We start from the raw sequence: 24526 nt of genomic DNA on the forward strand, positions 1-24526 counted from the left end.
CCCTGGGACTGGTACTAACCCCAGGCTGCTATCCACAGTGGGTTATGTTGTGCTTTGTTGGGAGTTATCAGCATGCTCAAAGTTTATGCAAAAGAAAAAAAACAACAGAGGATCAAAGTAGCAGGAATACCTGAGCTTCTCTGTTTGCAGTAGCTCACTTTCAATGAGCAAGCCCCAACAGCATCTGTCATTAATGCACGGAATGGATTGCTTTGCTCAGACATCTGTGGGTCACATTATTTCATGAAAGGCTGAAGCAAGAGGGGAAAGTAAAACTGAGGCAGGTTATTAATCACTTACTCACCGTTTCCTGTACAACATAGAGGAAATAATCAAGCAGTACAGTGGGTTATAAAGGGAGATTCCTGAGAAACAGAAATATGCAGTTCATTTAAAGCATTGCAGGAGGCTATGAGATAGGAGGATTCTGTTTGTGGAAATTTGGCGCTTTTTTTATTTATTTATGAGATTAAGTAACTGACAACAGCTACCACATCTAAACGAGGGTATGATGGCATTTGCCCAGTCTCTGAGAAGAGCAGTGCTTCAGATTTACAAGTCTTCTCCATTCATATCCAAAAAGCACATGGTTTGATCCAGAGCAGGTGGAAAGAGCCCAAAACTACACTCAGTGATATTACACTAGCAAGAACAGAGATCCTGAGGGAATTTGTCACATATAAATTAATGCCAGCCTTAACTGGAGTGACTTTGACTCATCGATATATGCAGCTGTGTCCTCGCTTGGGATTTTTCTGGCTACATATGATTTTACACATCTGTCAGCTTTAAATCAGGTATCTAAATATAGACTGCAGCATGCCAGAATGCTCTGTCAATTTGCCCCTTTCCCTTGGGCCTTTAAAGCACTAAATGCGCAGAGGCTCATCAGTACAGGATCAAGTTCTGATCCTACCTGCACCCCATAATCCTGTTACCTTCAGTGGTGCAGAATGGGAGTCAATAAAACCAAAGCTGCACCAATAAAACCAAAGCTGCACCTTTAGTTTTTTAAACTGTATTTTTGTCCCCCCAGCTCATTGTCAGTCTGCAGCGGATTAAATTGTGATCCATTTTTTCCTTGCTATGCAAATTAAAAACTGGGCAGTTGCCTGCCTGCTGGCAGCATGGGGAGTCAAAGGGTCAGCATCACTGACAACGAATGTTGAACTGAAATAGACCATTTTCTGGATCATCATTTCTGAGACGAATAAGGGAGATAAAACTCCTTTTGAAGAATTTGCTAAAGCTACACTGAAGCAATCACTCAAAAGACAACAGAGGTGGCTTACACAGAAGGAAGGGTATGGGGGCAGCATTTTGCGGTTTTGCGTGGTTTTAGCCACTCTAAGACAGCAAGGCTTAGGACTGTTAGCTTTGGTTTAGTTTACAGGACAACGAAGGCTTGTCCCTGTTTCAGTAATTTCCAAGGGAAAAAGTACTCAAAAACGGGGATAGGACTGGAGATGCCAGCAGAAGAAAAGGCTGTTATAGCAGCTTTGCATTTAAACAGCAAGTTAGTTAAAAAAATAAATTAATAAGATAGCCAATGTAAGCAGTTTCAAACTACACATAATGGTCATTATGACAAAAAAAAGCCTCACATTTAACTAATATTATTGTTACTAGTATTGATGGAGCGAACTTCTGGGAGATGCTAAAACCTCTAACAAGAAACACTGGAATGCACCAAAAAAAAAATCAGTTTGGGTTCTTTTTTTTTTTTATATTACTAAGCTTTCAATTTCCATCTTTAGAAATAGCCCAGTCATCAAAGACTGTGACCCCTGCAAGGGCACTAATTGAGGAATGGATATAGTTTCTCAGAGACTAACAGCCCCGGGTAGCCAGGCTGTGCTGCCCTGCTACAGCGCTGCTGCGAGGAATACATATATGACAGGACCTTTGGTCCGTAACTGTGATGGATACCAAGTTGCTACAGCAAATATTGCCCTGGATGACTGCCAAGGATTAATCTTTTGACAATTAGGAACTTGTTTCATTCTCCAGCATAAGCAAGGGTAGGCCTTTGCTAACCTAATCTCAGTTTGAAAGATGTCAAGCATATTCTTCACTATGAAATTAAAAGACAGGCTGTTTTATCTTCAAAAGAAGTGTCTGGAACACAGAAAATCACACTTAAATCTACCCTTGGATACAGGATTAGACAAAGACTGTGTTTTACTGATGTGTACAGCTTTCAATACCCTCTTAAAAAATCACAATTCTAAAAAAACCAAATGACAGAATCTGCTAGAAATTGTATTACTTTGTAGTGACTGAATTCTGTCCTTCGATGTATACACACGGGGCTCTACTTGACAGCCAGCCTGCATAACCCAAAAGTCTTCATCTGAGTGCAGAATCTGACCCACAGATGCAGAAAAACATGTATGTTTGATGTAGCAGATTTCTTTCATAAAAGTAGCATCTGGCCCTGAAAGTATTTTAAAACATTGAGACTGATGCATTTGACATACTGTAGTCTTGCTGAGTTCCTTCCTTTATTTGGAGATGATGAACTTGATAGCGGTCTGCATTACCAAGTGATTAATCAGTCACTTTTTAAAGGTTATCTGTTAAAAATACATCTGATGAATTTGGTCCAATGACAGAAGAGGAGCTATAGATCCCTTACAGCTGACCCAGAGGCCACCGCTGTGTAACAATGGACAGGTTTCATTTATAATGTGGTGAACACACCTGGAAATCTGCTTGTAATTAGAAAGTGATAACGAATCCATCTATCAAAAAGAGGCCAGTTTGTCAGCAGCTCTGGACACAAACCCTGATATTTACTGTAAATCCCTCTGGCTTTCCCTGCAGGGTGTAATTGTAAATATGTGTTTTCCACACCTCAGACAAGGGCCTTTCCAGACTCTGGTTTTAAGGAAGATGTTTTTCTTTTTGGTAAATTCATTGTTTTGCTCTAACAGTGAATGAAAGTTGCAAGTGATGAGTTACAGACATGAATTTTTTTCTTCCAACATTATTGTGTCTGTTTCAGCAGAGGAGAATGATACTTAGAGACTCTGATGATCTAAAAGACAAATGAGATCCATACAAAACAGAAAATGCCTGAACAAAGCAGAAGTGAGGGAGCCTGCAGATAAGGGATGACAACTAAAGAGAGCTGTGTACCTAGCCTAAGTTCCTGATGAAGGGTGTAGGTCATTCAATACCTATAAAGATGATTGGGGTGATAGTAAAGCTGTTTCACAAATAATCTGATTAACGCGAGCTTCTGAAGAAGGCTGGGACTCAAAGAGGACTTTGAGATTATAAGCTTTGGGAACTGGAAAAATAGTATTACCATCAAAGGAAACTGTCAGGGAGGATGAAAGGGAATGGAAGGAGTTTGGAAGAGCTGTGACAACAGCTGCCAGATTTTTTCTTTTTTATCAGCATTCAGGTGCAGATATCCGCAGATACCAGAACTCCAGTTCCAAAAAGTAGCCATAACAGGAACAGAGTCGTGACTCAAGGCACCTGAATGCTTCCATCACCCTGGGCAACTGGCACTGATGATCAAATATAAATAATGTCCCTGAAGGAAAGCCACAGCAAAAGCGCTCAATACATTTCTGAATATTGATTCCTTCCAGAAACCAGAGCAACCCAGATAGGACCAAAAGAAAACAGCCATCAGTCTTTAGTGTAAAATCAGTTACAATCCAATTAAGTGTCTACCAGAAAGCCAACATAAAGACTCACATGTGGCAACAAAAGAGAAAACAAAACCATGTTAAGATCAGCGCTCTAAAATCTAACAGTGTAAGATGAAGAGACCTGGCCTCTTTCACAGCCACAGACAGATGATTAAAGCATAAAACAAACATGTCAGAATAAAACTGTTAAATAAATCATTTTACAAGGAGGAATTTTAAAGTTTATTTCCACTGTCTTTTTGGCAACTAGCTAATTACCTGCTTATATCTTCTTAAGATGAGGAGGAAGCTGAAAAGTGGCCATTAATAAATCAGATGTTCCCCAGCAGCCCCAAGCCTTTAAACACAGTGGACAGCAGTTTTTGCTACGGGAGAATATAGCCAAGCTCACAACAACATTACTCAAAAAGTCCAAACAACCCTTCAGCCGCCAGTCTTCTCAAGTGTCTGTGGGGAAAAGGTCCATTAAGGAAACTCTAGAATATACACACATGGAAGAAAGTGAAGAAATGAAGTACAACAGAGAGCAAACGTTAATCTTGGACAACCACAGCAAAGGATGCTTAGGCTGTGGCAGAGACCTGCACTTCAGAGAAGCAGGACAATCCAGGACAGTTTACGATTGTGGGGAGAAAGAAAGTGTTCCTCATGGGCCTACAAACACCATCGATCATTCTCAGGGGCATCATCATGGCTTTGCCATGAGCACCAAATATCTGAAGGGTACAGCCAGGCTGGGATGGTGAGTCAGAGCTGTGTGAGATTTTCCCAAGAACCCTCCCACAGCTGGGCACAGTAGCATGGACAAAGGCCAGCCTAGCTAGGAGGGGCAACAACTGAAAACTAGTCTTCAAACAATATGCTAAAATAAAAAGATTAATATAGGTAAAAGATTTGAGGAGGAAAAAACCCCCACAAAACAGCCAGAAAAATCACCTGGTCAAAGCAACAGATCTAAAGTAAATATTTCACTTTCAACAATAATGTCTTGTTTAAATGAAAGTTAACAGGAGGAAGCTAGATAAACAAACACAACCACTTTACCCAATATAGAAGGAATGAGCAACAAACTGTACTGACACCAAATCCAGCAAGAATCTGTCACTCAGCCCTAGGCAAATGAAATGGTTAAGAAAATTGATTAATTTTTCTGCAGTTGATAAACACTCTGAAGAGCATTTGGAGAAAAGGACAGCCAGGGAAAAGGAGATGGCAGAAGAAATAAAGAAGGGCAGTTATCTCCAGCCAACAGAGAAGACAGCTGCCACCATGACTTCTCTTCAGAACCCCAGAGAAATTGCCCAGAATGACCAAGGCTGGAAGGACAGCAGAGTGCCCTCACAGACCAACACTCATCCCATGACAGGACTTACATGCCCACAGCCCTTGGTATAACCACCAGCAAAGCTTCAAAAGGGGGTTTCTTTCAGGGACACAGCCATTCAGATCAGAAGCTCTCACACAGCTGAAGCCCTAACAGGATGAGGAAGAACAGAACTAGAGTATTAAAGACACTGCTTGTCCTCTGTAATTCCAGATGTTACTACAGCAATAGAAAGGGTTTTTCCTGGCACTTGCCAAGAGCTGCTGCAAAGGCAGCTGTGCAGCTATCCTGACATAAGGCAGATAAACCAAACCACGAGTGCCAGAGGAGCTGTCACTGGAAGGCAGGGGTCCTGTAAAAGAGAATAAGGCAATGTGTTAGGAAAGATCAAGCAGCAGAAATGGGTAAGGGACCACAGAGTGGAGAAATATGGGGAAAGGAGGGTGCAGTGGAAAGCACAATAAAGAAAAGATGGAAGAGAAAGATGACATAGGAAAAGGCACAGCAGCATGTGTCACTGAGAAAGGTCCAGAACTCAATGAATGCCACAGCAAATGCTACCCAACAAGCAATTCCCTGCCCTCTCCTGGCACCTCCCCTGCATGCCATCTACAACCCTGAAGAAGGCTGCCTTCATCTTAGCATTCTGGTGCCAAGGAGATGAGTGCAAGACTGTTTGGTAAGCAGTAAGGCTTCAAATTCCACATGACTGAATGTGTTTCCCCTACTACAACATACTTATTAACACGGTGCTATTTTTACATGTGATTTTTAAAAACTGTCATCCAAGAGGTGCATTGTGGGCTGGAAGGGTGGAGAGGCAAGGATTGGGAATATAGGCCCCCTGAGTGCTGCTCATGGAGACAAAACTATTGAGAAAGCAGTACTAGGAGAGCAGGAGACACCAAAATTGTGGATGATGACATCGTTCAGAATGCTGGTGACGTAGGTGTGCACAGTGAGGCTACATGGTTCTGTCAGATAGCAAGAGGACTAAGCCTGAGTTAAGTGCCAGGTGAGGGCACAACCCATCAATAAAATAAATGCAAAGCCAGGCATGATCAGTGAGTTAATGTTTGTGAAGCGCCACAGAAGCTCCACATTTTTCAGACACCTAATGATGTTGTGGCACAAAACGCAAGCTAAACAAAGAGCTACATTCACTTCAGCTCCATTAAAAACATGGAGAACCAAATAAGTTCCAGACGTGTGGGAAAGAACCAACGATTGCTAACAACAACAGTAACGTCAGCATTAGTTTTCCATGAGAAAGAAAAAAAACACTATGGAATAATAAAATAATCATATGAATCATAAAAAAAGATGTTTTCAACAATCTGAGTACCATGTTAAATCCTGGAATTAATAAAAGAAATAAAAAACAGTTTACTGAATTTTAAATCTACATGTCTGAAAGACTGAAACTGTTTAGAAGATATTTTTGTATAAGTGGTCAGCCTATATAATAAGTACACTGTGATTAAGAAATATAGATTGCAGTAACTTAATGAGCACATAATATTTTCCCCTAGGAAAGGTCATTAGCACTGATAAATCCATCTGTGCTCTTCACACCTAGTATCTTGTCCTGCCAGCACACTCCTCACACACCTCCCCCCATACTACTTTTGCAAGAAGCATTGTCAGCATAAGCAAATGTCCTTGTATTTTATGTTGACTTACAAATACAAAAATACTACTTCACTAACATCTGATCTACTAATAAGAGATTTGTATCTGGTCACCCTACTTACTTAATCCTTTTCAGGCAAATCTAGCTGAGAAACTCCACTGCTGAGTGATCTTACTGCCCTGTCAAACTGCTCACTCCCCACTCTCCCCCATACTCAGGACAACAGTCTCGTTCATAGCCAGAAAAAGCGGCAATAATCCATCATCATACACACAGAGCAGCTCCTTAATTCCCCATTTTCTTTCATTTTACCTTCTCAGCCACAACTTGCTTTCCCTTCTTAGACAAACTTGTCTCACATTCTTCTTACAGAAATGGCATCCTGAACTTCAAACTGCCTACACTGCCAACGTTTTTCTGGCATCCTCTAAAGCGATCAGGGCTTTTGAGGGCAGAGCGCTTCCCAAGTTAGCTTCTTGCACTGATTTGATGGATCAAGTGTGCCCAGTACTTGTTCCTGTCAAATATATCGTACAAATACTGCTCTGACATTGTTTTTATGAGTAGCAAAGGAACAAATTCGGAAACAAACAAATCTTATCCTCGAGATCAGAGACAAGGATATTAAGGAAAGAACATTTTGGTGGATGTGAGTGTATGTTTTCCTACTTACTGCCCAGTAGGGAGGAAGGTGAATTGCTACTTACTTTCATAGACTGCAGTAAAATTTCAGATTCACCCTGCCAGGCTCAGACAGTATTATCACCTGCATCAATTAAGGTACCTCAGCAAGGGTATTTGCAAAAAATTTATAGTAATGGCTTTATCAAAGCATGAAAACGTAAATGTGCCCTGTTTTACATGGAGGAAATAAGTGATTAGAGTATGAACACATCCTTTAGGGTCATCTGCAAAACAAGAGGATTGTGCTGTAGGCATTTTTCATTGGATGGTGAAAAATTGTTAGTCACAACAGAAAAAAACCAAAACACCACTGGATTTCCTCCCCTCCTGGCCACTGTTCTCCTTCCCTTTTTCATTTGACATTTAACTGCTAAAATTTGCTATTTTATTTTTTCTAAGATGAAACTATGGACACTATTTCTGTGAATCTCTAGGATTTGTACAAGGTCCCTTACAGGAGCTGAAACCTTAATCTGGGTTCTCTCGGCTTGTCCTCCTAATTACTTTAAACCAGCTCCACCCAGACTGTCTACAAAGTCTTTGAAAAAAGCTCAACTGCAACCAGGATTTTCATGATAAGAGCAGTACTTTCTCTAGATACCTCTGCCACAGTGCACTTTTGCCCATGATCTTCCTGGCTCAAAGCCAGAGTCAGGACAACATAACCTGCATAATTACACCTGGTCAGCCTGCTTTTTCCTACTGATAAAGAAATAATAAGTTACATACTTTTTCTTTTCTTTTTCTTTTTTTTTTTTTTTTTTAAATAGCTTTTTAAAGTTTTTCAACCATTTCTACATTTTCAAAGCTCCCAAATTAAGCAGTCCCTGACACTACTACCCTGGCCTTTATTCTCCATTACTGGAGACCCCAAGACAGCAATGCTGTCCTCTCCAGCTGCCAAGCAAAGGGAGCAAAATCTGACTATGAATTGTTAGTTGAGGACATTGTTCAACTTGTTGTATGTCTCCAGAAAGCAAAAACATAGGCACTGTATTTCAGACTACTTCCAGGGAATAGTACAGAAAGTAGTGTCACAGGGAGGCTGAATCCTGCAGGAAAGTATTTCCACCCCATATAAGAGAGGACCCATGCACTTAATTGAGCCTCCTCAAAACTCTGAGGTGTTTCTTTAGGATGAAGAGGCCCTGAGAAGCAGTAGTTTCTTCCTTATATTTCTAAAGCAGGTAAGAATTGAGGTCTGATTTCCAAGGCCTCCACTGAAATAAATTCTGACAAGCTGCGGAGAAGGGCTGGACATAATGTAAATGGACCATGATGACTGTCCATAGCGCTCACTTCTCTGATGTCAAGGTAAACCCCACTGCACAGGAGAAAGTAAGGAATTCTGCAGTAGTTCGTCCCTACAGATTCAAAGTCTCATGAAGTTCACATGGCACAAGAGACTATAAAACTGTTTCACATAATTCATTGGTGGTTCTCATGCAGAAAAGAACTGTTAGTTCAAAGACAATAAAAATAAATCTTTAGGATCATATCCTTTGTACAATGGATTCACATACTTATTGATTTTCTGCTTTCAGTTGTCCAAGTGAAGAACTGGATGGAGAAGGCAATTTGTTCTGGTGGACACTGTTTTCCTGCAGCATGTGAATATAAGTCTCCATCTCTGCAAGTACGACCACAGTAGCAACCACCATGTGTGGGCAGCTCCTGTGTTGTTCAGTCAACCTGGCCAGTCTCAGCACTGAAGGCTGCACTCCGCAGAAGCACAAGGGTTTCTTTGTTGCATCATTCACAGATCTCAGAGGCAATGACTGCCATGAGACAATAGCTAAAAGTGAGACTTGAAAAACATAAATGAGAGCAGACAACTTCCACCAATGAGTTTAACACATAATGTGCTTTCAGCAGTGAGGCTGGACTCCTGTTGGGAAGCACCCAATTCTGTCCAGGTTTCTTCTCTCAAGGCCTATACTCTCAAAATTATAGTGCTTAAGACAGCAGAGTGTGCCACAGTCTATTTGCAGGTCTTTGTCACTGACACATGGAAGTGATCAGTTTTCTCTCTTAATGTCTGCCTGAGCCTCATCAGAGTCTTTACAGGAAGACTGACAGTCTTTCTGAGCTTCTGCCTGGAAACTGAGGATACACCTCTTCTGTGTTCAACCTTGCTGCCCTGAAGTGCTGGCACTTCCTTTGACATCAGAGGTGATGTTGGCTTTGGTTCTGCACTAACATCAAAGCCAAAGGGGATATTGGGTTGAGCCAACTTTTGTGGTAACGTTGTTTCAAGGAGACAAGTGACTATTCCTTTCTTTTGGGCACCAAAAGGCATTATTAAATTACTCCTATTTTGGTACCATGAATTAAGAGCCTCAGAAAACTGCAGAGCATCTGTTTGGTATATAGGATTTCCTGAGGCAGAAGAGACGTAAGTTCCTTTTGCCCTCTGGGGCAATTACTGCTCAGCAGGATGGGCAAGGCTTAAAGACAGAGTATTTTGTGTCCTCATTTCACAAGGGTGCTTTGCCAGTCTGTCCAGCTGCTTGTTACTTCAATAGTTATTAGCATTCAAACCAGAAGAACAGAGGATTGTAAAAGAATCCACAGATTGAAAAGTTCTTCAAGATTTCAAAGGAGTTCAGCCTGAGCTAAAAGCTAGCAAGTTGGAAACCAGTTAGACATCTTACTGTGATGGTCAGTAAGAGGAAACCGAAGTTTCAGCCTCCCTTCTGCCTTAAACAAACAAGATACATATGTAGCCCTGTCAGAATCAACTAGTCAAGAACAAGTCTCAAGCACATTTAAAACAGAATCTACACCGACACTGACTTGAAAGAGAAGTGCACCTTTGGTAAGCACACATAAAACTCATTTCTCATTACAGCAAGGGAAAAGAAAGATCACTTCTGATACAAGCTTGCAGGTCATCTTAGTACTTGAGCCTTCCAGATGTAGAAAAGGGTATGCTAAGAAAGGAAAACATGCTGGGGATTTGATCCATATTCCAAATGGTCTTTGCAGTCATATAAAACAACCCAGACTTATTATAGCTTCAAAAGCCACACATAGTTAATCCTGATTTTATCAAGTACCATAATACTACACCGGCTAATAATGCTTTTGAAACTATTTGCATAATGAGTAACACATAAAGCTGTGTAAACCTTTACATTTTTTGGTTTCTCATCTAGAGCACTTTTGAGCAAGGTCAAAAGTAAAGCTGTATGTCTGTTTTATTTTTTTTACTTCTAAGCACTTTTAAGCAGAAATAAGAGTTGTTATTTTTCAAGCATTCACGGCTCCTTCATTTTAAGCACAGAGAAAACAGTCCTGACATATTACATATGACATAATAGATTTTTGGAAGAATCTTTTGCTGATTAACCATGCAGTGAAATGAAATGCTTAATAGAAAACACTTGGCACAAGCTCCCTGGATCAAAATGTCACCTTGAAAATGTCTCTAAGTCATTTGTCACTGTAGAGTTTACCCACATTGCACAATACTGGCATCCCATACTAACTGCAACTGCAGCTAGACTGCCCAGGGTGATAAGGAAATTACAGGTATTACCTCTCTGGCTATCCAGAGATAATTAGCAGCTGTCATAGGTTGCAATAATCTAGGAAATTCCATGTCGAAAGCAATCCTTCTGCAAGTACTGACTCCAACAGGGATTTACTATTTTTGGCCAAGGTTAAATCTGGGTTACAGTACCTGTAAATGTGTGGAATCACGCATGTGATGCCAAACAAGCTTTGTTCAGGGGTTGACCTTTACAGAGTATGCTTTTCTTGTAGCATCTAGAAATTATTTGTAAAAACTGGCATCTGAAGTGTGAATGCAGTTGAGGGGTTACAAACAGAATGAGGTATTCTTACTTGCTCTGCTGCTATAAAGATGTCTGGGCCTTGATATTTTTGACAGAACAAGCTTCAACCAAAAAAACTTACATCAACATTAGTCTGCACAGTGCCCTGTCTGATGGCAGGCAAAATGAAGATTCCTCAGATAGGCGACTCAATGCCCTTGTAAAGGGTAAAAGTCAAATTCTGCCCTTTTGAAGAAAAATGTTGGTAGCTGTATGCCTGCTTTGAAAATTGCCATACACTCTCCACAGATCTGGCTGAGAACAAATATGGTTAGTGTTTTATCCCTACACATCTTTGCTTATTATTTTTAAGTCATTCAGAACGCCTCAGTGTTCTTGTGCATTTAAGAAGCTATTTATTACCCCTGCCTTTTAGGAAATGATACAAATACCTGGGATATAGGAAACATTTGGGTAGAAATGCCATGGTCTAAATCTTTTATCCAGTATTTGTGGCACACGGAACATAAGTCAATACATCTTAACATCCCCTAGTTCTCATATTCTCATCACATAGACAGTAAATGCAGCCCCCACAATAAATCACGGCACAGCAAGCACAGTGGTACCTGGCACATTGCATCCCCTTCATTCTCCAAGATTTCATACCTCCTTCCTTTTTGCCTTTGCTCTCTGTAGCCCATCTCTAGGTGTCCACCCTACATCTGAAAGAAGTTGCTCCAGTTCCCTCTAAAAACTCAGTGTTATTTGTCTGGTCAAGGAAATAAGAGACAATTCTCAGCCCACAGTGGCAAAGCCAAATGCACTGTAGCACTTTCTGCTGACAGAAACATACACCAAAAGTGAGATTTACTGCACAGCCTGAACACTGCACCACAGAAGGATCCTTGATGGCTTATTCAGTAAAAACAAAGACTATATTTCTATGTGCATGAATGGCCTGGTTCCATAACCAATATTATTGAGCATATTTTTTATTTTTTTAAAGTGAGATTTTTATACCTAAAACCCAAGAGCTTCTGGTGCCATGAAATCTGTCAAAATGCTTCTTTCATTTTCCATGCTTCTCTGCATTTGCAGTTTGAGTCAGACCATTTGGATGGTATTTTATGGTGCTTTCTCCTACCTACAACCCTGGGATTGTGGCTCCCAGGGAACTCTTGGCGAGACATGCTAACACCAGGTCCATGGGTGATTTAATACAGCCTGAATGGCCTTTTTCTCTCTCCCTGAACAGCATGTGGTACAGAGGGGAAAAAACCAAATACTTCTATCATCACAGTACTAACATTAACCTTTAGGTAATGGGTACCATAACTCAGGTTGTTCAGTTTAGTCCAGTTCAGAAAAATCACACAGAGACATGAAGAGAAGAATGCTAAGGAGTACTCCTAGATACACCCACACGTCACTGGGAAACACAAGTGTGCTGTGATGGACAAGTCACACTTTTGTGTACAGCACTTGTGTTATACAAATGCTCAGGAGCATTGTTCCCTCCTACCAGCTTTATGAGTGTTTCTGTGCTGTGTGTGACCCATCAGAGAACAAACCAGACCAAAGCCATAAAGGGGCACAATTGGTAAGCAGAAATGCAGTAACAATAGGAAATGTCTGTCACCAGCACACAAATGTGCACACAACACACAGATGCCCTCACCTATCTACTTTGAGCAGAAAGCACTTCTCCCCACTATCTGTGCCTCCTCTTCCCAAGAGGTCAAAACTACCACTGGAGGAAAGAATAGCGTATTCCTCAAAAATAGCACATACCAATTACATGGCTCCTTTCCCCCAACTTGAAGTTTTAAGATAACCTACATCTTTGTGTGTGCCATAATCTAATGTACCTGCAAAGGACTCCCAAATCTGCAGGATAACATAGGACACATCTCATTATAGAGTCCAATCAGCATCTTTGCAAGAAAATCACGTTATTAAGGTCCATCCACAAAAGACAAAGAACATCTTACATCTCTGCAACCAATTTTGTAAGGCTGCTCTGGAACCTCCCTCGTTTGCTGACCAGGACAGCTTCCTTTTCTTTCTCCTACAAACTGCATTTGTTTTGTGACCTGTGCATTCCCAGTTGCTCTTGTGCAAACACTGTCCTCCAGGTTTAACTAATTCCTACTGCCTCCAACAGCCTTCCCTTCTGGTGTACTTAGAGCACATCATAAGGCTGCCCTGCTGATTTGCTAGACTAAACACACCAGGCTCCTCCAGCCTCCACTCTCCATGTCTGCTTTTAGCTGACACTGGTTTTCCTACTGCACAACACACTTCCAGCCCTGTACCACATAAAATTTCGATTGTTTCAATTTTAATGTGTGGAAAGTGCTGAGCACTCATAACTTCTCACTTGTATTTTAAAAAAAAAAATCACAACCTCTAGATCGTGCATTTGCAAAACAGTCTGCTACCAAGTTATACATATAAAATAACCTAGCCTAGTGAAAATACCAATATATGATTAAAAAATCTGCTTCTATGGACCATTTGCTTCTCTGGTGAAACATAAAGCATTTGGTATTCTGGAATAAGAGCTAATACTCACCATAAGTTTTTTGATTAAGACTTCTGATTAAGACAGTGTATTTTACTATATAACACAGGAAAATCAAATTTTCATATTATGTTGTCTCTGTACATCAAAGCTTGTCTCACACATCTGGTACAATTCATTAATTTTATTTCGGTGTAACTAGATAGTCCACATCACTAAAACAAAAACAAACAAACAAACAAAAAGAGGCTGTAGCTTACAATTCCACTTTTTTCTGCCATTGCCCTTGAAATGCATATTAAGTTGAATATGGAATAGATGATCATACAGAATATAACTCACTTTTTCTGTCAGTGTAAGCAGTATATTGGTCTGGTTAAAGAGACAGCATAGAAAGCCCTTAGCCGCAGAACAGCAGTGAAATACAGGGCATAACGCCACACGTGATACGCAAATCCCTAAAGAAAGACTTCCTGCATTCCTTTTAAAGTTTATTTAAGCTTATTTCCTTCATAGAGTTTACTTTCAGGAGAGAAGGTCAAGGCAACTCTCCTATATTTTTCCCCCAGAAGAAAAGGAGATGAAGCATCTACAAAGTTCCTGTCTTGCCTAGATGAGCTCGGGAATTGGCTCTGTGGCCCAGAGCTGCTGTCTCACCCTTGCCATCCTTGGCAGAGGACAGCATACCATTTCTTACCCGAGTTCAGAGTAGTTCCTGGCTCACATGTATTGCTCCTGTTTCTTTGTCCTGTGTTACCCTTCTTGTCTTCCATTTGTCTGGCAATCCTGTCCACAAAGAGAAAAGCCCCCTATGGATGATCCAAGCCACCTGAATTGGAGCTGGTGCTAAACTATTTACAGTGTTTCACCAAGAGACCTGAGGCCTTTCTGAGGGACCACCCATCCCCTGACATCAGTTGCATACATCATATTAACACCTTCTCTAAGCACATGTCGACCCAAGTGGTACATCAACACAACTACATGAACCATTTACCCAGGAGAAAAGGTCATCTCCTATCAGCTGCTCTTTGGCATCTATCTGCATGTACCCAGTGGTACAGATGAGGCCAATTATTCCTCTGATGTAACAAGTTCAAGATAAAGCCAAATCCCACAGCTTGAATGGCGCACAGCAACCAGGGGGACCTCATACGAGCGAGTCCATGTGTTGAAGCCCAGGAGCTGTAAATTATTTCTGCCCATGGATGAGTACACAAGCCTCCTGCTGGAACCCACAGGGGGCCTGGCAAACTCATCTGAGGGCAAAGCTCGATCCTACCCATATAGTTCAAATGAAAAGATAATAAAGTCTCCTCCACGTTCAGCCATGTGACATGCAGCTAATGTTGCGTGATGGAATAGTAAACTCACTCTGTTGCCTTAGCTTTATTGCCAGAAAAGCAACAAAATTAATATTTAGCTTCATGTAGTGCTTTTTGTCCTATTTTAAAGTCCCAAATCCCAAAATCCAAACCTAATTTGGAAAAAGCATTTCAGGAACCTCAGTGACAGAGAGTTTCTTCACTGGCAGAGCCCCAGTAATAGCATTTGGTCAGACATGCCCTGGGCTCCTCTCCTGGCAGCGTCTCTATAGGTTTCATCCCCAATACACATACACTTTCATGAGACCCCAAAAGCAACCCTAACACAGGTAAAATTATTAACCAAGGTCATAATTATTCTATCTCAACTACCAGCTGCAGTGCACAACGTAAAATGTGCCTGTGCATCCCCTGAAAGGAAAAGCAGCACACTCCCTGCTCTGCCTGACCTGCTGTGCAGCCGCCTGCCCCAGGCAGCAGCATCATTCCCTGCTCTTCTGCTCCGCGTTCACCTGCAGTAAATGCCTGCACATGGCACAACTGTGTGAGCTCACCATAGTGAACCCTACACAGAAATGAGAAGGACAAATACTGCAAGATGTTTGTTACTGTCTCTCCTCACTAGCTGACAGACTTTTTAACCTGAATTTTCCCAACCAAGCTTTTATAACAATACTATTAGTTACTACAGTAGATATTTTCATGGCATATCATCTCCTCTTTAAAAAAATAAGCAAACAAACAAACAAAAAAAAACTGTCCAAGGAGTTCATCCTGAAAAAATAAACTCCTGTAATTCACACAGAGCAGATTGCACTGTGAAAACATTCCTGTTCTCTTCAGGAATGTGAAACTGTTTAACTCCATCCATACACCGGGCTCCACAGCCCAGAAAAGACCTGGCCAGGTTTTGCATTTGTAAACCAAGGTGAACAACCCAACATCCTCAAATAATGCCACACAGAAAAGGAAAGTAATAAAGAGTGATGAAGATCTCGTTTGCATTGTGAACCTGTGAGGGATTTTCAGCTATGCATTCCCTGTTACACTGGTTTTGCTTGCCTCATCTGAACATGGTGGGAAACGCACTGGTCTGAGAGGAAACTTCTGCAAATTACAAGGGGAAAAGTGTAGCAAACCCTGTATTTGAGAAATCACCATGTCTAACTTAGAAAATCTTGCTGATATTGTAAAGTTGTCACTTATGTAAAGTAGCAGCAAGTGCGTCTACTGATAGCAGAAAGCAGGGAAGGGTCTGACTTTGGCAGGCTGAGCTCTGGTCAGCAATGCGGCTGTGCGGCTCCCTGCCAGCATGTGCCTCTGTGCCCGATGGGTGTGGGAGCAGGAGAACTACGCGACAAGGCACTGGGACAGGTGTTATCCCTTTCCACAGAAATTAGGTAATTCTCAGGGGCAGGTAGCCAGTGCTAGACAAGAAAGGAGGCTGGGGCAGGCCTTGGCAGCAGAGGTGCTGGGGAGTAATCTGCAGAAGACAGCCCATGTGCCTGCAGCATCAGCCAGAAAAGACCATCATGAAGTGTCCAAGGCAATTGCACTGCTCAGCACCCGTAAGGCAGGCAGCACCTGCATATAACTCACACATAACATTGCATATACACACGTAAACTACGTCAGCATGTTAAGAAAAACAGCATTTGCCTGGAATATTCTATATCATCATTAGTAGTCAAATGCATGTATCTTAACAGAAAGTTTCTGTAAAACAGCATGGAAACATGGATAAACCTTGGTCGATTTCAGAAAGCCTGGCTGTACACACTACTTCTCACAAAGATCCATAATAAAAAACCAAACACTAGTATTTAATGCAAACTAAGACACTACATTTATTTTCATTATTTCATGCTGATTCCACATGGTATAGAAGTATTTCTGCTGTGGGCTATTCTAAATCTAAGTACTGTGTCCACACAGATACAAGAGAATGTTCCTTATCCTTTGACAAATCTTGGGAGCTTAAAATTTCTCTTGCATCAGACAAGGTGTATTTTATTTATGTGCATTTTTTTCATTGTACTGATCCAGGGGAGTAAATGTAGAACACATTCAACAAATCATGCTAATAAGATTTTTTTTTTTCAAAAATGTAAAGACAGTGCATTTTTTAATAGATATGTATATATATACCTAGATACATGTATGTATATGCTTAGGCTTCACTGATTTTCACTTTTTTCCTATGGCAGGATCTTGTTATAATTTTAAAATCTTAAGTAAGTGCAGAGGCACTTACAGACCTTTTAATTTTTTCTGCATGCATTTACCAAGATTTTTAAGATACAGAAAAATAAGCACAAAGACAACTAAAAGAAGAGAAGTTATCTGGCCTAACCTGAGCGCCTAGAAGATGGATGTCTAGTTCTGAGCTAGTAAATCAAAGCTCTTTTTACATCAAGTAGGCATTTGAAAGGGTATCTCAGTATCACCCTGCCTGGACAGGCACGTAAGGTAGATCAAGCACCCTGGAAGTGCTTGTTCACTGCCTGTCAAGGGTGCTTACGTTAACAAGTCAGCGTGTGAATTTTAGACATGTCTAAAACTGGGTGAGATAAATGCAGACATCCACATATGCCTTTGCAGAGGTGCAGGAAAGGTTCTTTTTGACCCACCAAGACCTGCACACCATGTCTGAGGGCCATGCCCACCTTCCTGCAGTGCAATGTCCACACAGCTCCCAGGGCATCACTTGTCCCATCTACTCCTGAAATGCTACAGCCAAGGCTTGAATATACATCAGATGTGCACTATTAGCAATGACGTTTCCTGCATTTGCAGTGCATAAACTTGTTCCTATAACAGCTCTCACTATTCTCTATCATTTGGCTGGTGCTCAGTGATGTAACCCAGTATGAATGAAAGAAACCCCTTTTTCTCCAGCCTCAACAATGTGCCCATTTGTGAACAAAGCCACTGCCTTCCCCTGCAGAACTGGTTAGCAGTGATATTTTATTTAAAATTCTTGTGGAAGCTTATGGGCTGAAGTAACTGCTATGTGAAAACCAGATGTCTCAGGCAGAGGAAAGATTCAGAGGGCTTTCATGAACACGGAAAGTCATAATTTGGCTTCAGAGCCTGAGCTGTTTCTCTCCATGATGGGTCCTGGCAATGGGCAGGGTGCCAAGGGGTTGCATGTAGGGGTATAGGATAAAGCAAGCCTGTGCTTTTGCCAAGGGATGGGCCTGAGCTCAAGAATGAGGGTAAAGGGGATAAGCTGGGCTTGCAAGTCAGGCCCCACTTTCCCTGCAGTCAGTCACATCCCAACACTGTCACCTTGCTCATGCTCACAAGGCTCACCTCAAGAATGAAGAGGGGCAAAGCTAGCGTGGTAGCAACTCTGGCAGTGTTCTGCAACCAGCTGATGTGGCCTCGTTTGCCACACTGTGGATGTTACCATGTAGCAAACAGCAGCTGTAACAGACTGCAAGGCTGCCAAGTGGGGTGCCTCCTCACGCCACCAGGCTCTAAGCCACGACACAACTACACACGAGCAAGCAGGGGGATGCTGCATTCAGTCTTAAGAGCTGTTAGGTACCTCTATCCAAGCCTACCATGGCCACTAAAACAGAACCCCACATATTACCATATTGCTCTGGTACTGAGAAGACCTTAAGCTTGGAGTCAACATGTTGTCTAACTACTTTTCTTGCTCAAAACAAACACTTTACAATCAGTCAAAACTAGCACCCCTTCTAACTTTTTTACAGCCAACACTCCAAGAGTAATTAAAAGTCCAAAAGACTAAATGGAGGCAGATCTTTCAAACTGTCCTGCACTGAACCAGGAGAGCAGCCCACTGTAGCTATTGAAACATTCTGTGCCTCCATTAGAAGTACAACTGCAGCTAGTTTAGGATTTTCTGACTGTGCTGGTATGACTGATCTACTTATAAAACCAACAGAGATGTAAGAAATGAGAAACTTGAAATGGCTCAGCTATAAAACAGTATCCAATTACATGTCAAAGCCAGCCTGAACACTTTTGTATCCATTAAAAATTTGAGTATGTGTTTTTTCAACTGTAGGTGTTCCAGTTTTTGCCAAACTAATTTTGAATGGTTTTCAAAGTGTCCCTGCATGTCAGCCAAAGGATGTGCTCAGTGACAGGAAAAGCTAGTAATAGATGGCAAAATAGCATCAAACTCCTTCCCACTCAAAATGCCGGTGAAGATCTTGTTTAAATGACATGATGTGTCTACAAGTGCCAAGACCTGCTGTCCTATTGTGACTGTAGGAAAATGTGATGTCATTCCTGTGAAAATAGTTAAATATACAATCAACTATGTACCTTTAACAGTTTCCTTCGAATATAAATATTTAAAACAGCATCTCTGTTCTTTATTTCTTTTCATATTTTTAGCCTTTTTTTCCTTATTTTTACAGACATGCATTAATCAGATAAATTTTAACTATTCCATCCATGTTATGACTCCTATTAATTCCCCCTCTTGGCTAATAAAACATTCTCCCTTTTCGAGGTCAAAGAGTTAAAGAGTTGAGACTAAGCCCCAGGAAGTCAAGGGTTTAACTCAGGACACTTCTGGCTGTGACTGCCCAAAAGCAAGTGCGGCTGGTGACACCAAGGCAAGCCAAACACTCGCAGTGATGCTTCCAGTACATTTAGTAGGAGGCAACACTACTAAATCTCGATGTAAGCAGAAGCAAGGTGCATGTAAAGGTGTGATTTCTATTTGTGTTCAAATGAGAAAAAAATCGAAGAAAAAATTAAAAATATTTCTTACAGGTACATGCAGTTATAAGGACCAGCAAAGATACACTTCAGTATGAATCTCTGCAAACCACAGCCAAGCAACATTGCTTTTCACCTTTAAAACCACCCTATAATCCTCACCCCAAAATTAACTTCAAATACATGATACTTTAAAATTCAATAATGCTAAATACTGCTTTAACTGCTGTAACAAAACCAGGAACACACACACACACAGCCCTCCACAGGCAGGGAAGCGCTCTGTATTTCCCTGTAAGGAAGGCCCTTCTTTAATAAGAGCTTCATCCGATCACTGTCATTGTTCTAGATAATGGATTACCTACACATACATTTTCAAGTGTAATGACACTCTTGCTTATTAAAGACCTCTCAGCTGAAGGGGCAGAATATTATGAACTGGCCAATCCATTCATTTCCTTGAATATGTTATTCAGTATTTTATGCTAAACCAGCAATACACCATCCATTTTAGTACAATGATCCTTATGTTCAATAAAACTGAAGTGCTGGATCATAAATCATTATAGTAATTTATTTTACATTAGACACATTAGCCACTATATTCCATAATCTATTACAATAAGGTGGATTTAAATGTACCCCAAGGAACTGCAATAATAACTTGAGAACCAAATATAGCAATTATGGATAAAATATGCTTAACCTAAAACTGCACTAGCTGCATAGACTGTTGTGAACTTTAAATAAAATTTAGAGAGGATGATAACTGTCCTGGAATAAACAAGCAACAGAGGGAGATGGAAACCTCCTTTCTATACTTCAGATAGTTTAATATGCCCTAGCTATGGGGGAAGGAATGTTATCTGTATAAACTAATGTCTATTAAAATATTATTATTCCATTATTACTGGTTATATTATCTTCCCATCATGTGGAAAGTTCCTATATTTTCCTGGTGTTTAAATCCTACTGATTTTTTTAAATAGCTCTTTCCCTTCCTAGTTGTCTGGTTAACCTTTTTGGATCTCTTAAATGCTCTTCAGAATGCCTCCCACAATTTTAAACATTTTTGTTAATTTTTCCATAACACATATAGATATTTCTGGTGCTGTTGCAGCTTCAGGCTCACCAATAATGAAGAGGAAAGTCTGTTTACCTCCTCCAGACGCAGTGACTCCACACAGCCTTAAAGGTCATTGGCAACTTTTTTGGCCCCAGACCAAAAAGCAATCTCAAATGTTTGTGAACACACTTCAGCGTTTTTCAGAATTAGGGCCCTGCCAAGTATTAAAAACAACCATATGCTAAAGCAAGTGATTTTTTTTTTCTTTACAGGGAGGACCCAGCACTTCAGACCACTGGGATTCCTGAAGGTGCCTGCCGCCAGCCTGGTGCAGAGGAGAAAGGGCACTGAGAGCCATCAGGCATCATCTGCATGAAGAAATTACGTACATTGTGCTCAAATTCCACACATGCAGCTTTGTATTTATAAAACCATTTTGCTTTCTGCGTAAATCCTGTTACCCCTGAGATATTTTCCTGGTTTCATTGCCTGTTTTTTTTCTTCCCATGAACAGAAATTATATTTAGAACTACATGCTCTGCCACCAGAATAGCTGCTCTTACCTATTAATTCACTATTACCCCTAATTTATGCAATGCTTCAAAAAGAATTACTATTAACTTACATTTCTTAAATAATTTCCTAAGGGGCACATCAGCTGGCTCTGCAGATACGTACACTGGATGTTCTTTTTTTCACCAATTATTCTGTTGTATGAGCTTTATCTAGAGGTCTATTTACATTACTTTCTTTACTAAGTGCTTACCCCTCCCCCCCGCATGGAGACCAAATATTAAGGCCGGACATCGAATGTAGCCCATTAAGCAGTTTCCAAAAGTAATCGCACAAGTCCAGCTGGAGGCCAACAGGCAAAGCAAACTTGCCCAAGGTGCACTGCTGCCTGCCCTGTGCCTACTCAGCTTCAGTCTCCAACTGCCATCCTAGCACCTTTCAGGAGGCATTATATAAGCAAGCAAAAAAGAAAAAAAACATATTATTAATGAAAAATTCAAAATAAAATTTACTTTGCCTCAAAGCCATTAAATATATTCAGGCAAATGAGACAGTCTGAACCAAGGCAAGGCATTGCTTTTCCAATTATGTGTCCATATTTTAGTTTACAGCACAAGAGTGCTATAGTGGTGGTGAAGGGTGTGCTGAATGCAAGAAATCTCAGCTCTGGTTTAAATGTTCTTCCTAATTTCCTATCAGACAAGAGATGCTTCACGTGACCTGTGTTTTTATCCCAGAGTCTGACCAAGGAGAGCTGCTGTGGTGAACCTTAGAAGGAAACAATGCACCCAAGTTCTGCATGTTTTGGAAGAGAAAGTAAATATTTTGTACAACATCAACTGTTGAACAAATAACTTTCTTTTTGATAAACAAGCACTGAAAATTTGTATATATCATGAGAAGAATTCAAAACCCTGCGATAACCTTGCACCACAGGCGCCCAGCAGAGCTCCTTAACAAGCAGCTGATAAAGGCAGACACTCTCCCAGCCTGCTCTGGCCTTGTGTTGCTCCCTATGACTTTCACGTTCATCCACATGTGTGATACAGGAATGGAAAGGAGAAAGGAGAGGTATGTATCTGACCAAGTCACTGTCAATTTTTGTCTGAAGCAGGACAGAGCCTCAGAGGCAAGCTGTAGGTGAACCTGAATTCCTGCTCACTTCATGACCCCGGCTGTGCTTTGCCCCTCTGCCAGCACTACAGCCAGTGAACCACAGCGCCAAGGAACCTGTGTTTGACCTCTCCAAAGGGGAGTTTTTTTCTAAGTATGGTGTCAAAATGGAAAGCAGCGCACCGCAAGGAATCCTGATCACTCGGGAGTTACAGCAGCCAGTGAAGAGTCCTGCCAAGAAAAATCTTGCTGTTACCAAGTATCTTGACAGAGCACAAGCTGATCAAGTGGGCTTCTCCCTCCTCAGTTCTCCCTGAGAGAACAAATGGAAGAAGGAGATAAAAACAACACCAACCAAACCAGATGACACAACATGCTGTGACCAAAGGCAGACAAAATGAGTGTAGTACTCAGAGATGAGGGCTGCCCACACTGACCAGGGCCAGGATGGCTCAGCTACCTGGTGGCCATGACAGCACGCTAGATGAGTGTGTGCCACGCAGTAAGGGCCAGCCTCATGCCCCACCAGCTGTACCTCATGCCACCCAGGCACCGCTCCACTGCTGCCATGGATCTCTAGGACAATGCCAACTGCAAACCGGAAAGCAGTCTGCCCACGGTGAGGCAGTCCTGGTCCTCCTGAGGCAGAAGGCCATAGGTGGTACCAGGAAAGAGCTCCCAGTTTCAACTTTGTAAAAACATATCCAACTGCTCAAGGAGAGAATGCGCTCACTAATGGCAAGTACTGATCTTGATTATGCGTGAGATGTGTAATTGAAAGAGAAAAAAAAAAAAAAGGTCTGAGAGTTTCAAGCTGTCTTGAAACTCAGGTCTAGAAGCTGCGATGCCTGAACAGCTTTGCCTGCCCAGGACACCCACATGCTGCCCCTTCCCTGCTGGGGGAGAAGGTTTCCCCACTAGAGTGCATCATCCACAGCAATTAGGTCACCTTCCCATCCCCAGCAGGCCCTTGAGGGAGGGGTTTTGCCAGTCCATGCAGGAGAAGCAGGAGGGTGTGGCAACGGGGTGAGTGAGGAGCCCTCCCAGAGGAGCCTCCCACCAGCCCTTGGGGCGCCCAGGCCTTCCCTGCTGCCTCTCTGTGAAGTGGCTGGGGGGGGTGGAATTAGCCCAGCTGGCAAACAAACCTGTGGAAAAGTAAATACGTGTATCACACAGATTTCCTCTGCCCCTTTTTAAATAAGGAAGGGCTCGGTGGCTTTCCTGAATCAGACCCACGCCACACTGAACCCATGATGATAAATACGCACTTCCACATGCATTCCAGTGACTACAGCCATGGGTGATACCGGATTGCATGGCTTCAGGGTAAAATGCAAAAGAAAGAGCCCCTCTGTGAAGGAGAATTCCCATCCAGATGCATAAATGGGGTTTAACGTGGTCCAGCCCATGTGAGCTGAAATGCTGGGGCAGCAGAGAAAGAAGAACGCGTCCCTCATGCGGTCTTGCTGAAGCCAGCAGCTCTCTATTGCCATGTCTCCTCCTCACCAAATATGAAGGTCCTCTTGAAAGAAACTGAAGTGAAATTTAGCCCTCTGAGCAGCAGGAAATAACCAGCGGATTGAAATCACCTCAGCCAGGAATTTGGCCTTACATTTTCCAGTCTGACAGTACCACAGCATCAGTACCTCTAAAGTCACTACTAAGAAGGGCTAAAAACAATTGGAGAAGTCAGGGTCATCTCTGGGAATTTATACAAGAAATGTTTGCTGTACTGAAGATCAAAATAGCATTTTGACTCATTGATCCCCTGAATGCCATAAAATCTGAAGCAAGATCCTTATGCTTAGCGGTGGGAAAAATGAGTTTCTTTGGCTGCCAGTTGTAACACAGAGAATGAATAAAATAAAGAAAAACAAAGGAAAAGAGATATAAAGCTTGAGATGAGGGTAAAGACAAGAAAGCAATTAAAAAAGATAAATGGACTTCAATTTACAAAAAAAAAAAAAAAGCAACAACAAAACAAAAATCCCTAAACCCCTGCCTCAGAAGCATGTTCAGTTCTTAATCAAGTCTTACTACAATCGCATGCAAATACTGGGATGGCAGGACATTCCTTCAAACTATGTTTTCATTAAAGATTCTGCTTTTTCCAGAATAATAGTAAATGACACGTGAACTTCATATGAACTATAGGTCATGAAAGGATTTCGTATTGGCATTTTTAAT

General features: G+C 41.5%; 1 protein-coding gene across 3 annotated transcripts in view; it reads right to left on the reverse strand.

Moving 5' to 3' along the window:
* The window catches only part of RARB (retinoic acid receptor, beta), a 195177-nt gene that overhangs the window by 115820 nt on the left and 54831 nt on the right, over positions 1-24526 (reverse strand). Inside the window, exon 3 of one of the 3 annotated variants that reach the window (XM_010007510.1) lies at positions 1780-1787. The exons of the other annotated variants lie outside the window; for them this stretch is intronic. Coding sequence (XP_010005812.1) covers positions 1780-1787 — 8 coding nt within the window. The remainder of the gene's footprint in view (positions 1-1779; positions 1788-24526) is intronic. 3 annotated transcript variants of the gene reach the window in all.

This window comes from Chaetura pelagica, unplaced genomic scaffold, assembly GCF_000747805.2.
Source record: "Chaetura pelagica isolate M959 unplaced genomic scaffold, ChaPel_1.0 scaffold10, whole genome shotgun sequence".
Taxonomy (NCBI): Eukaryota; Metazoa; Chordata; class Aves; order Apodiformes; family Apodidae; genus Chaetura; species Chaetura pelagica.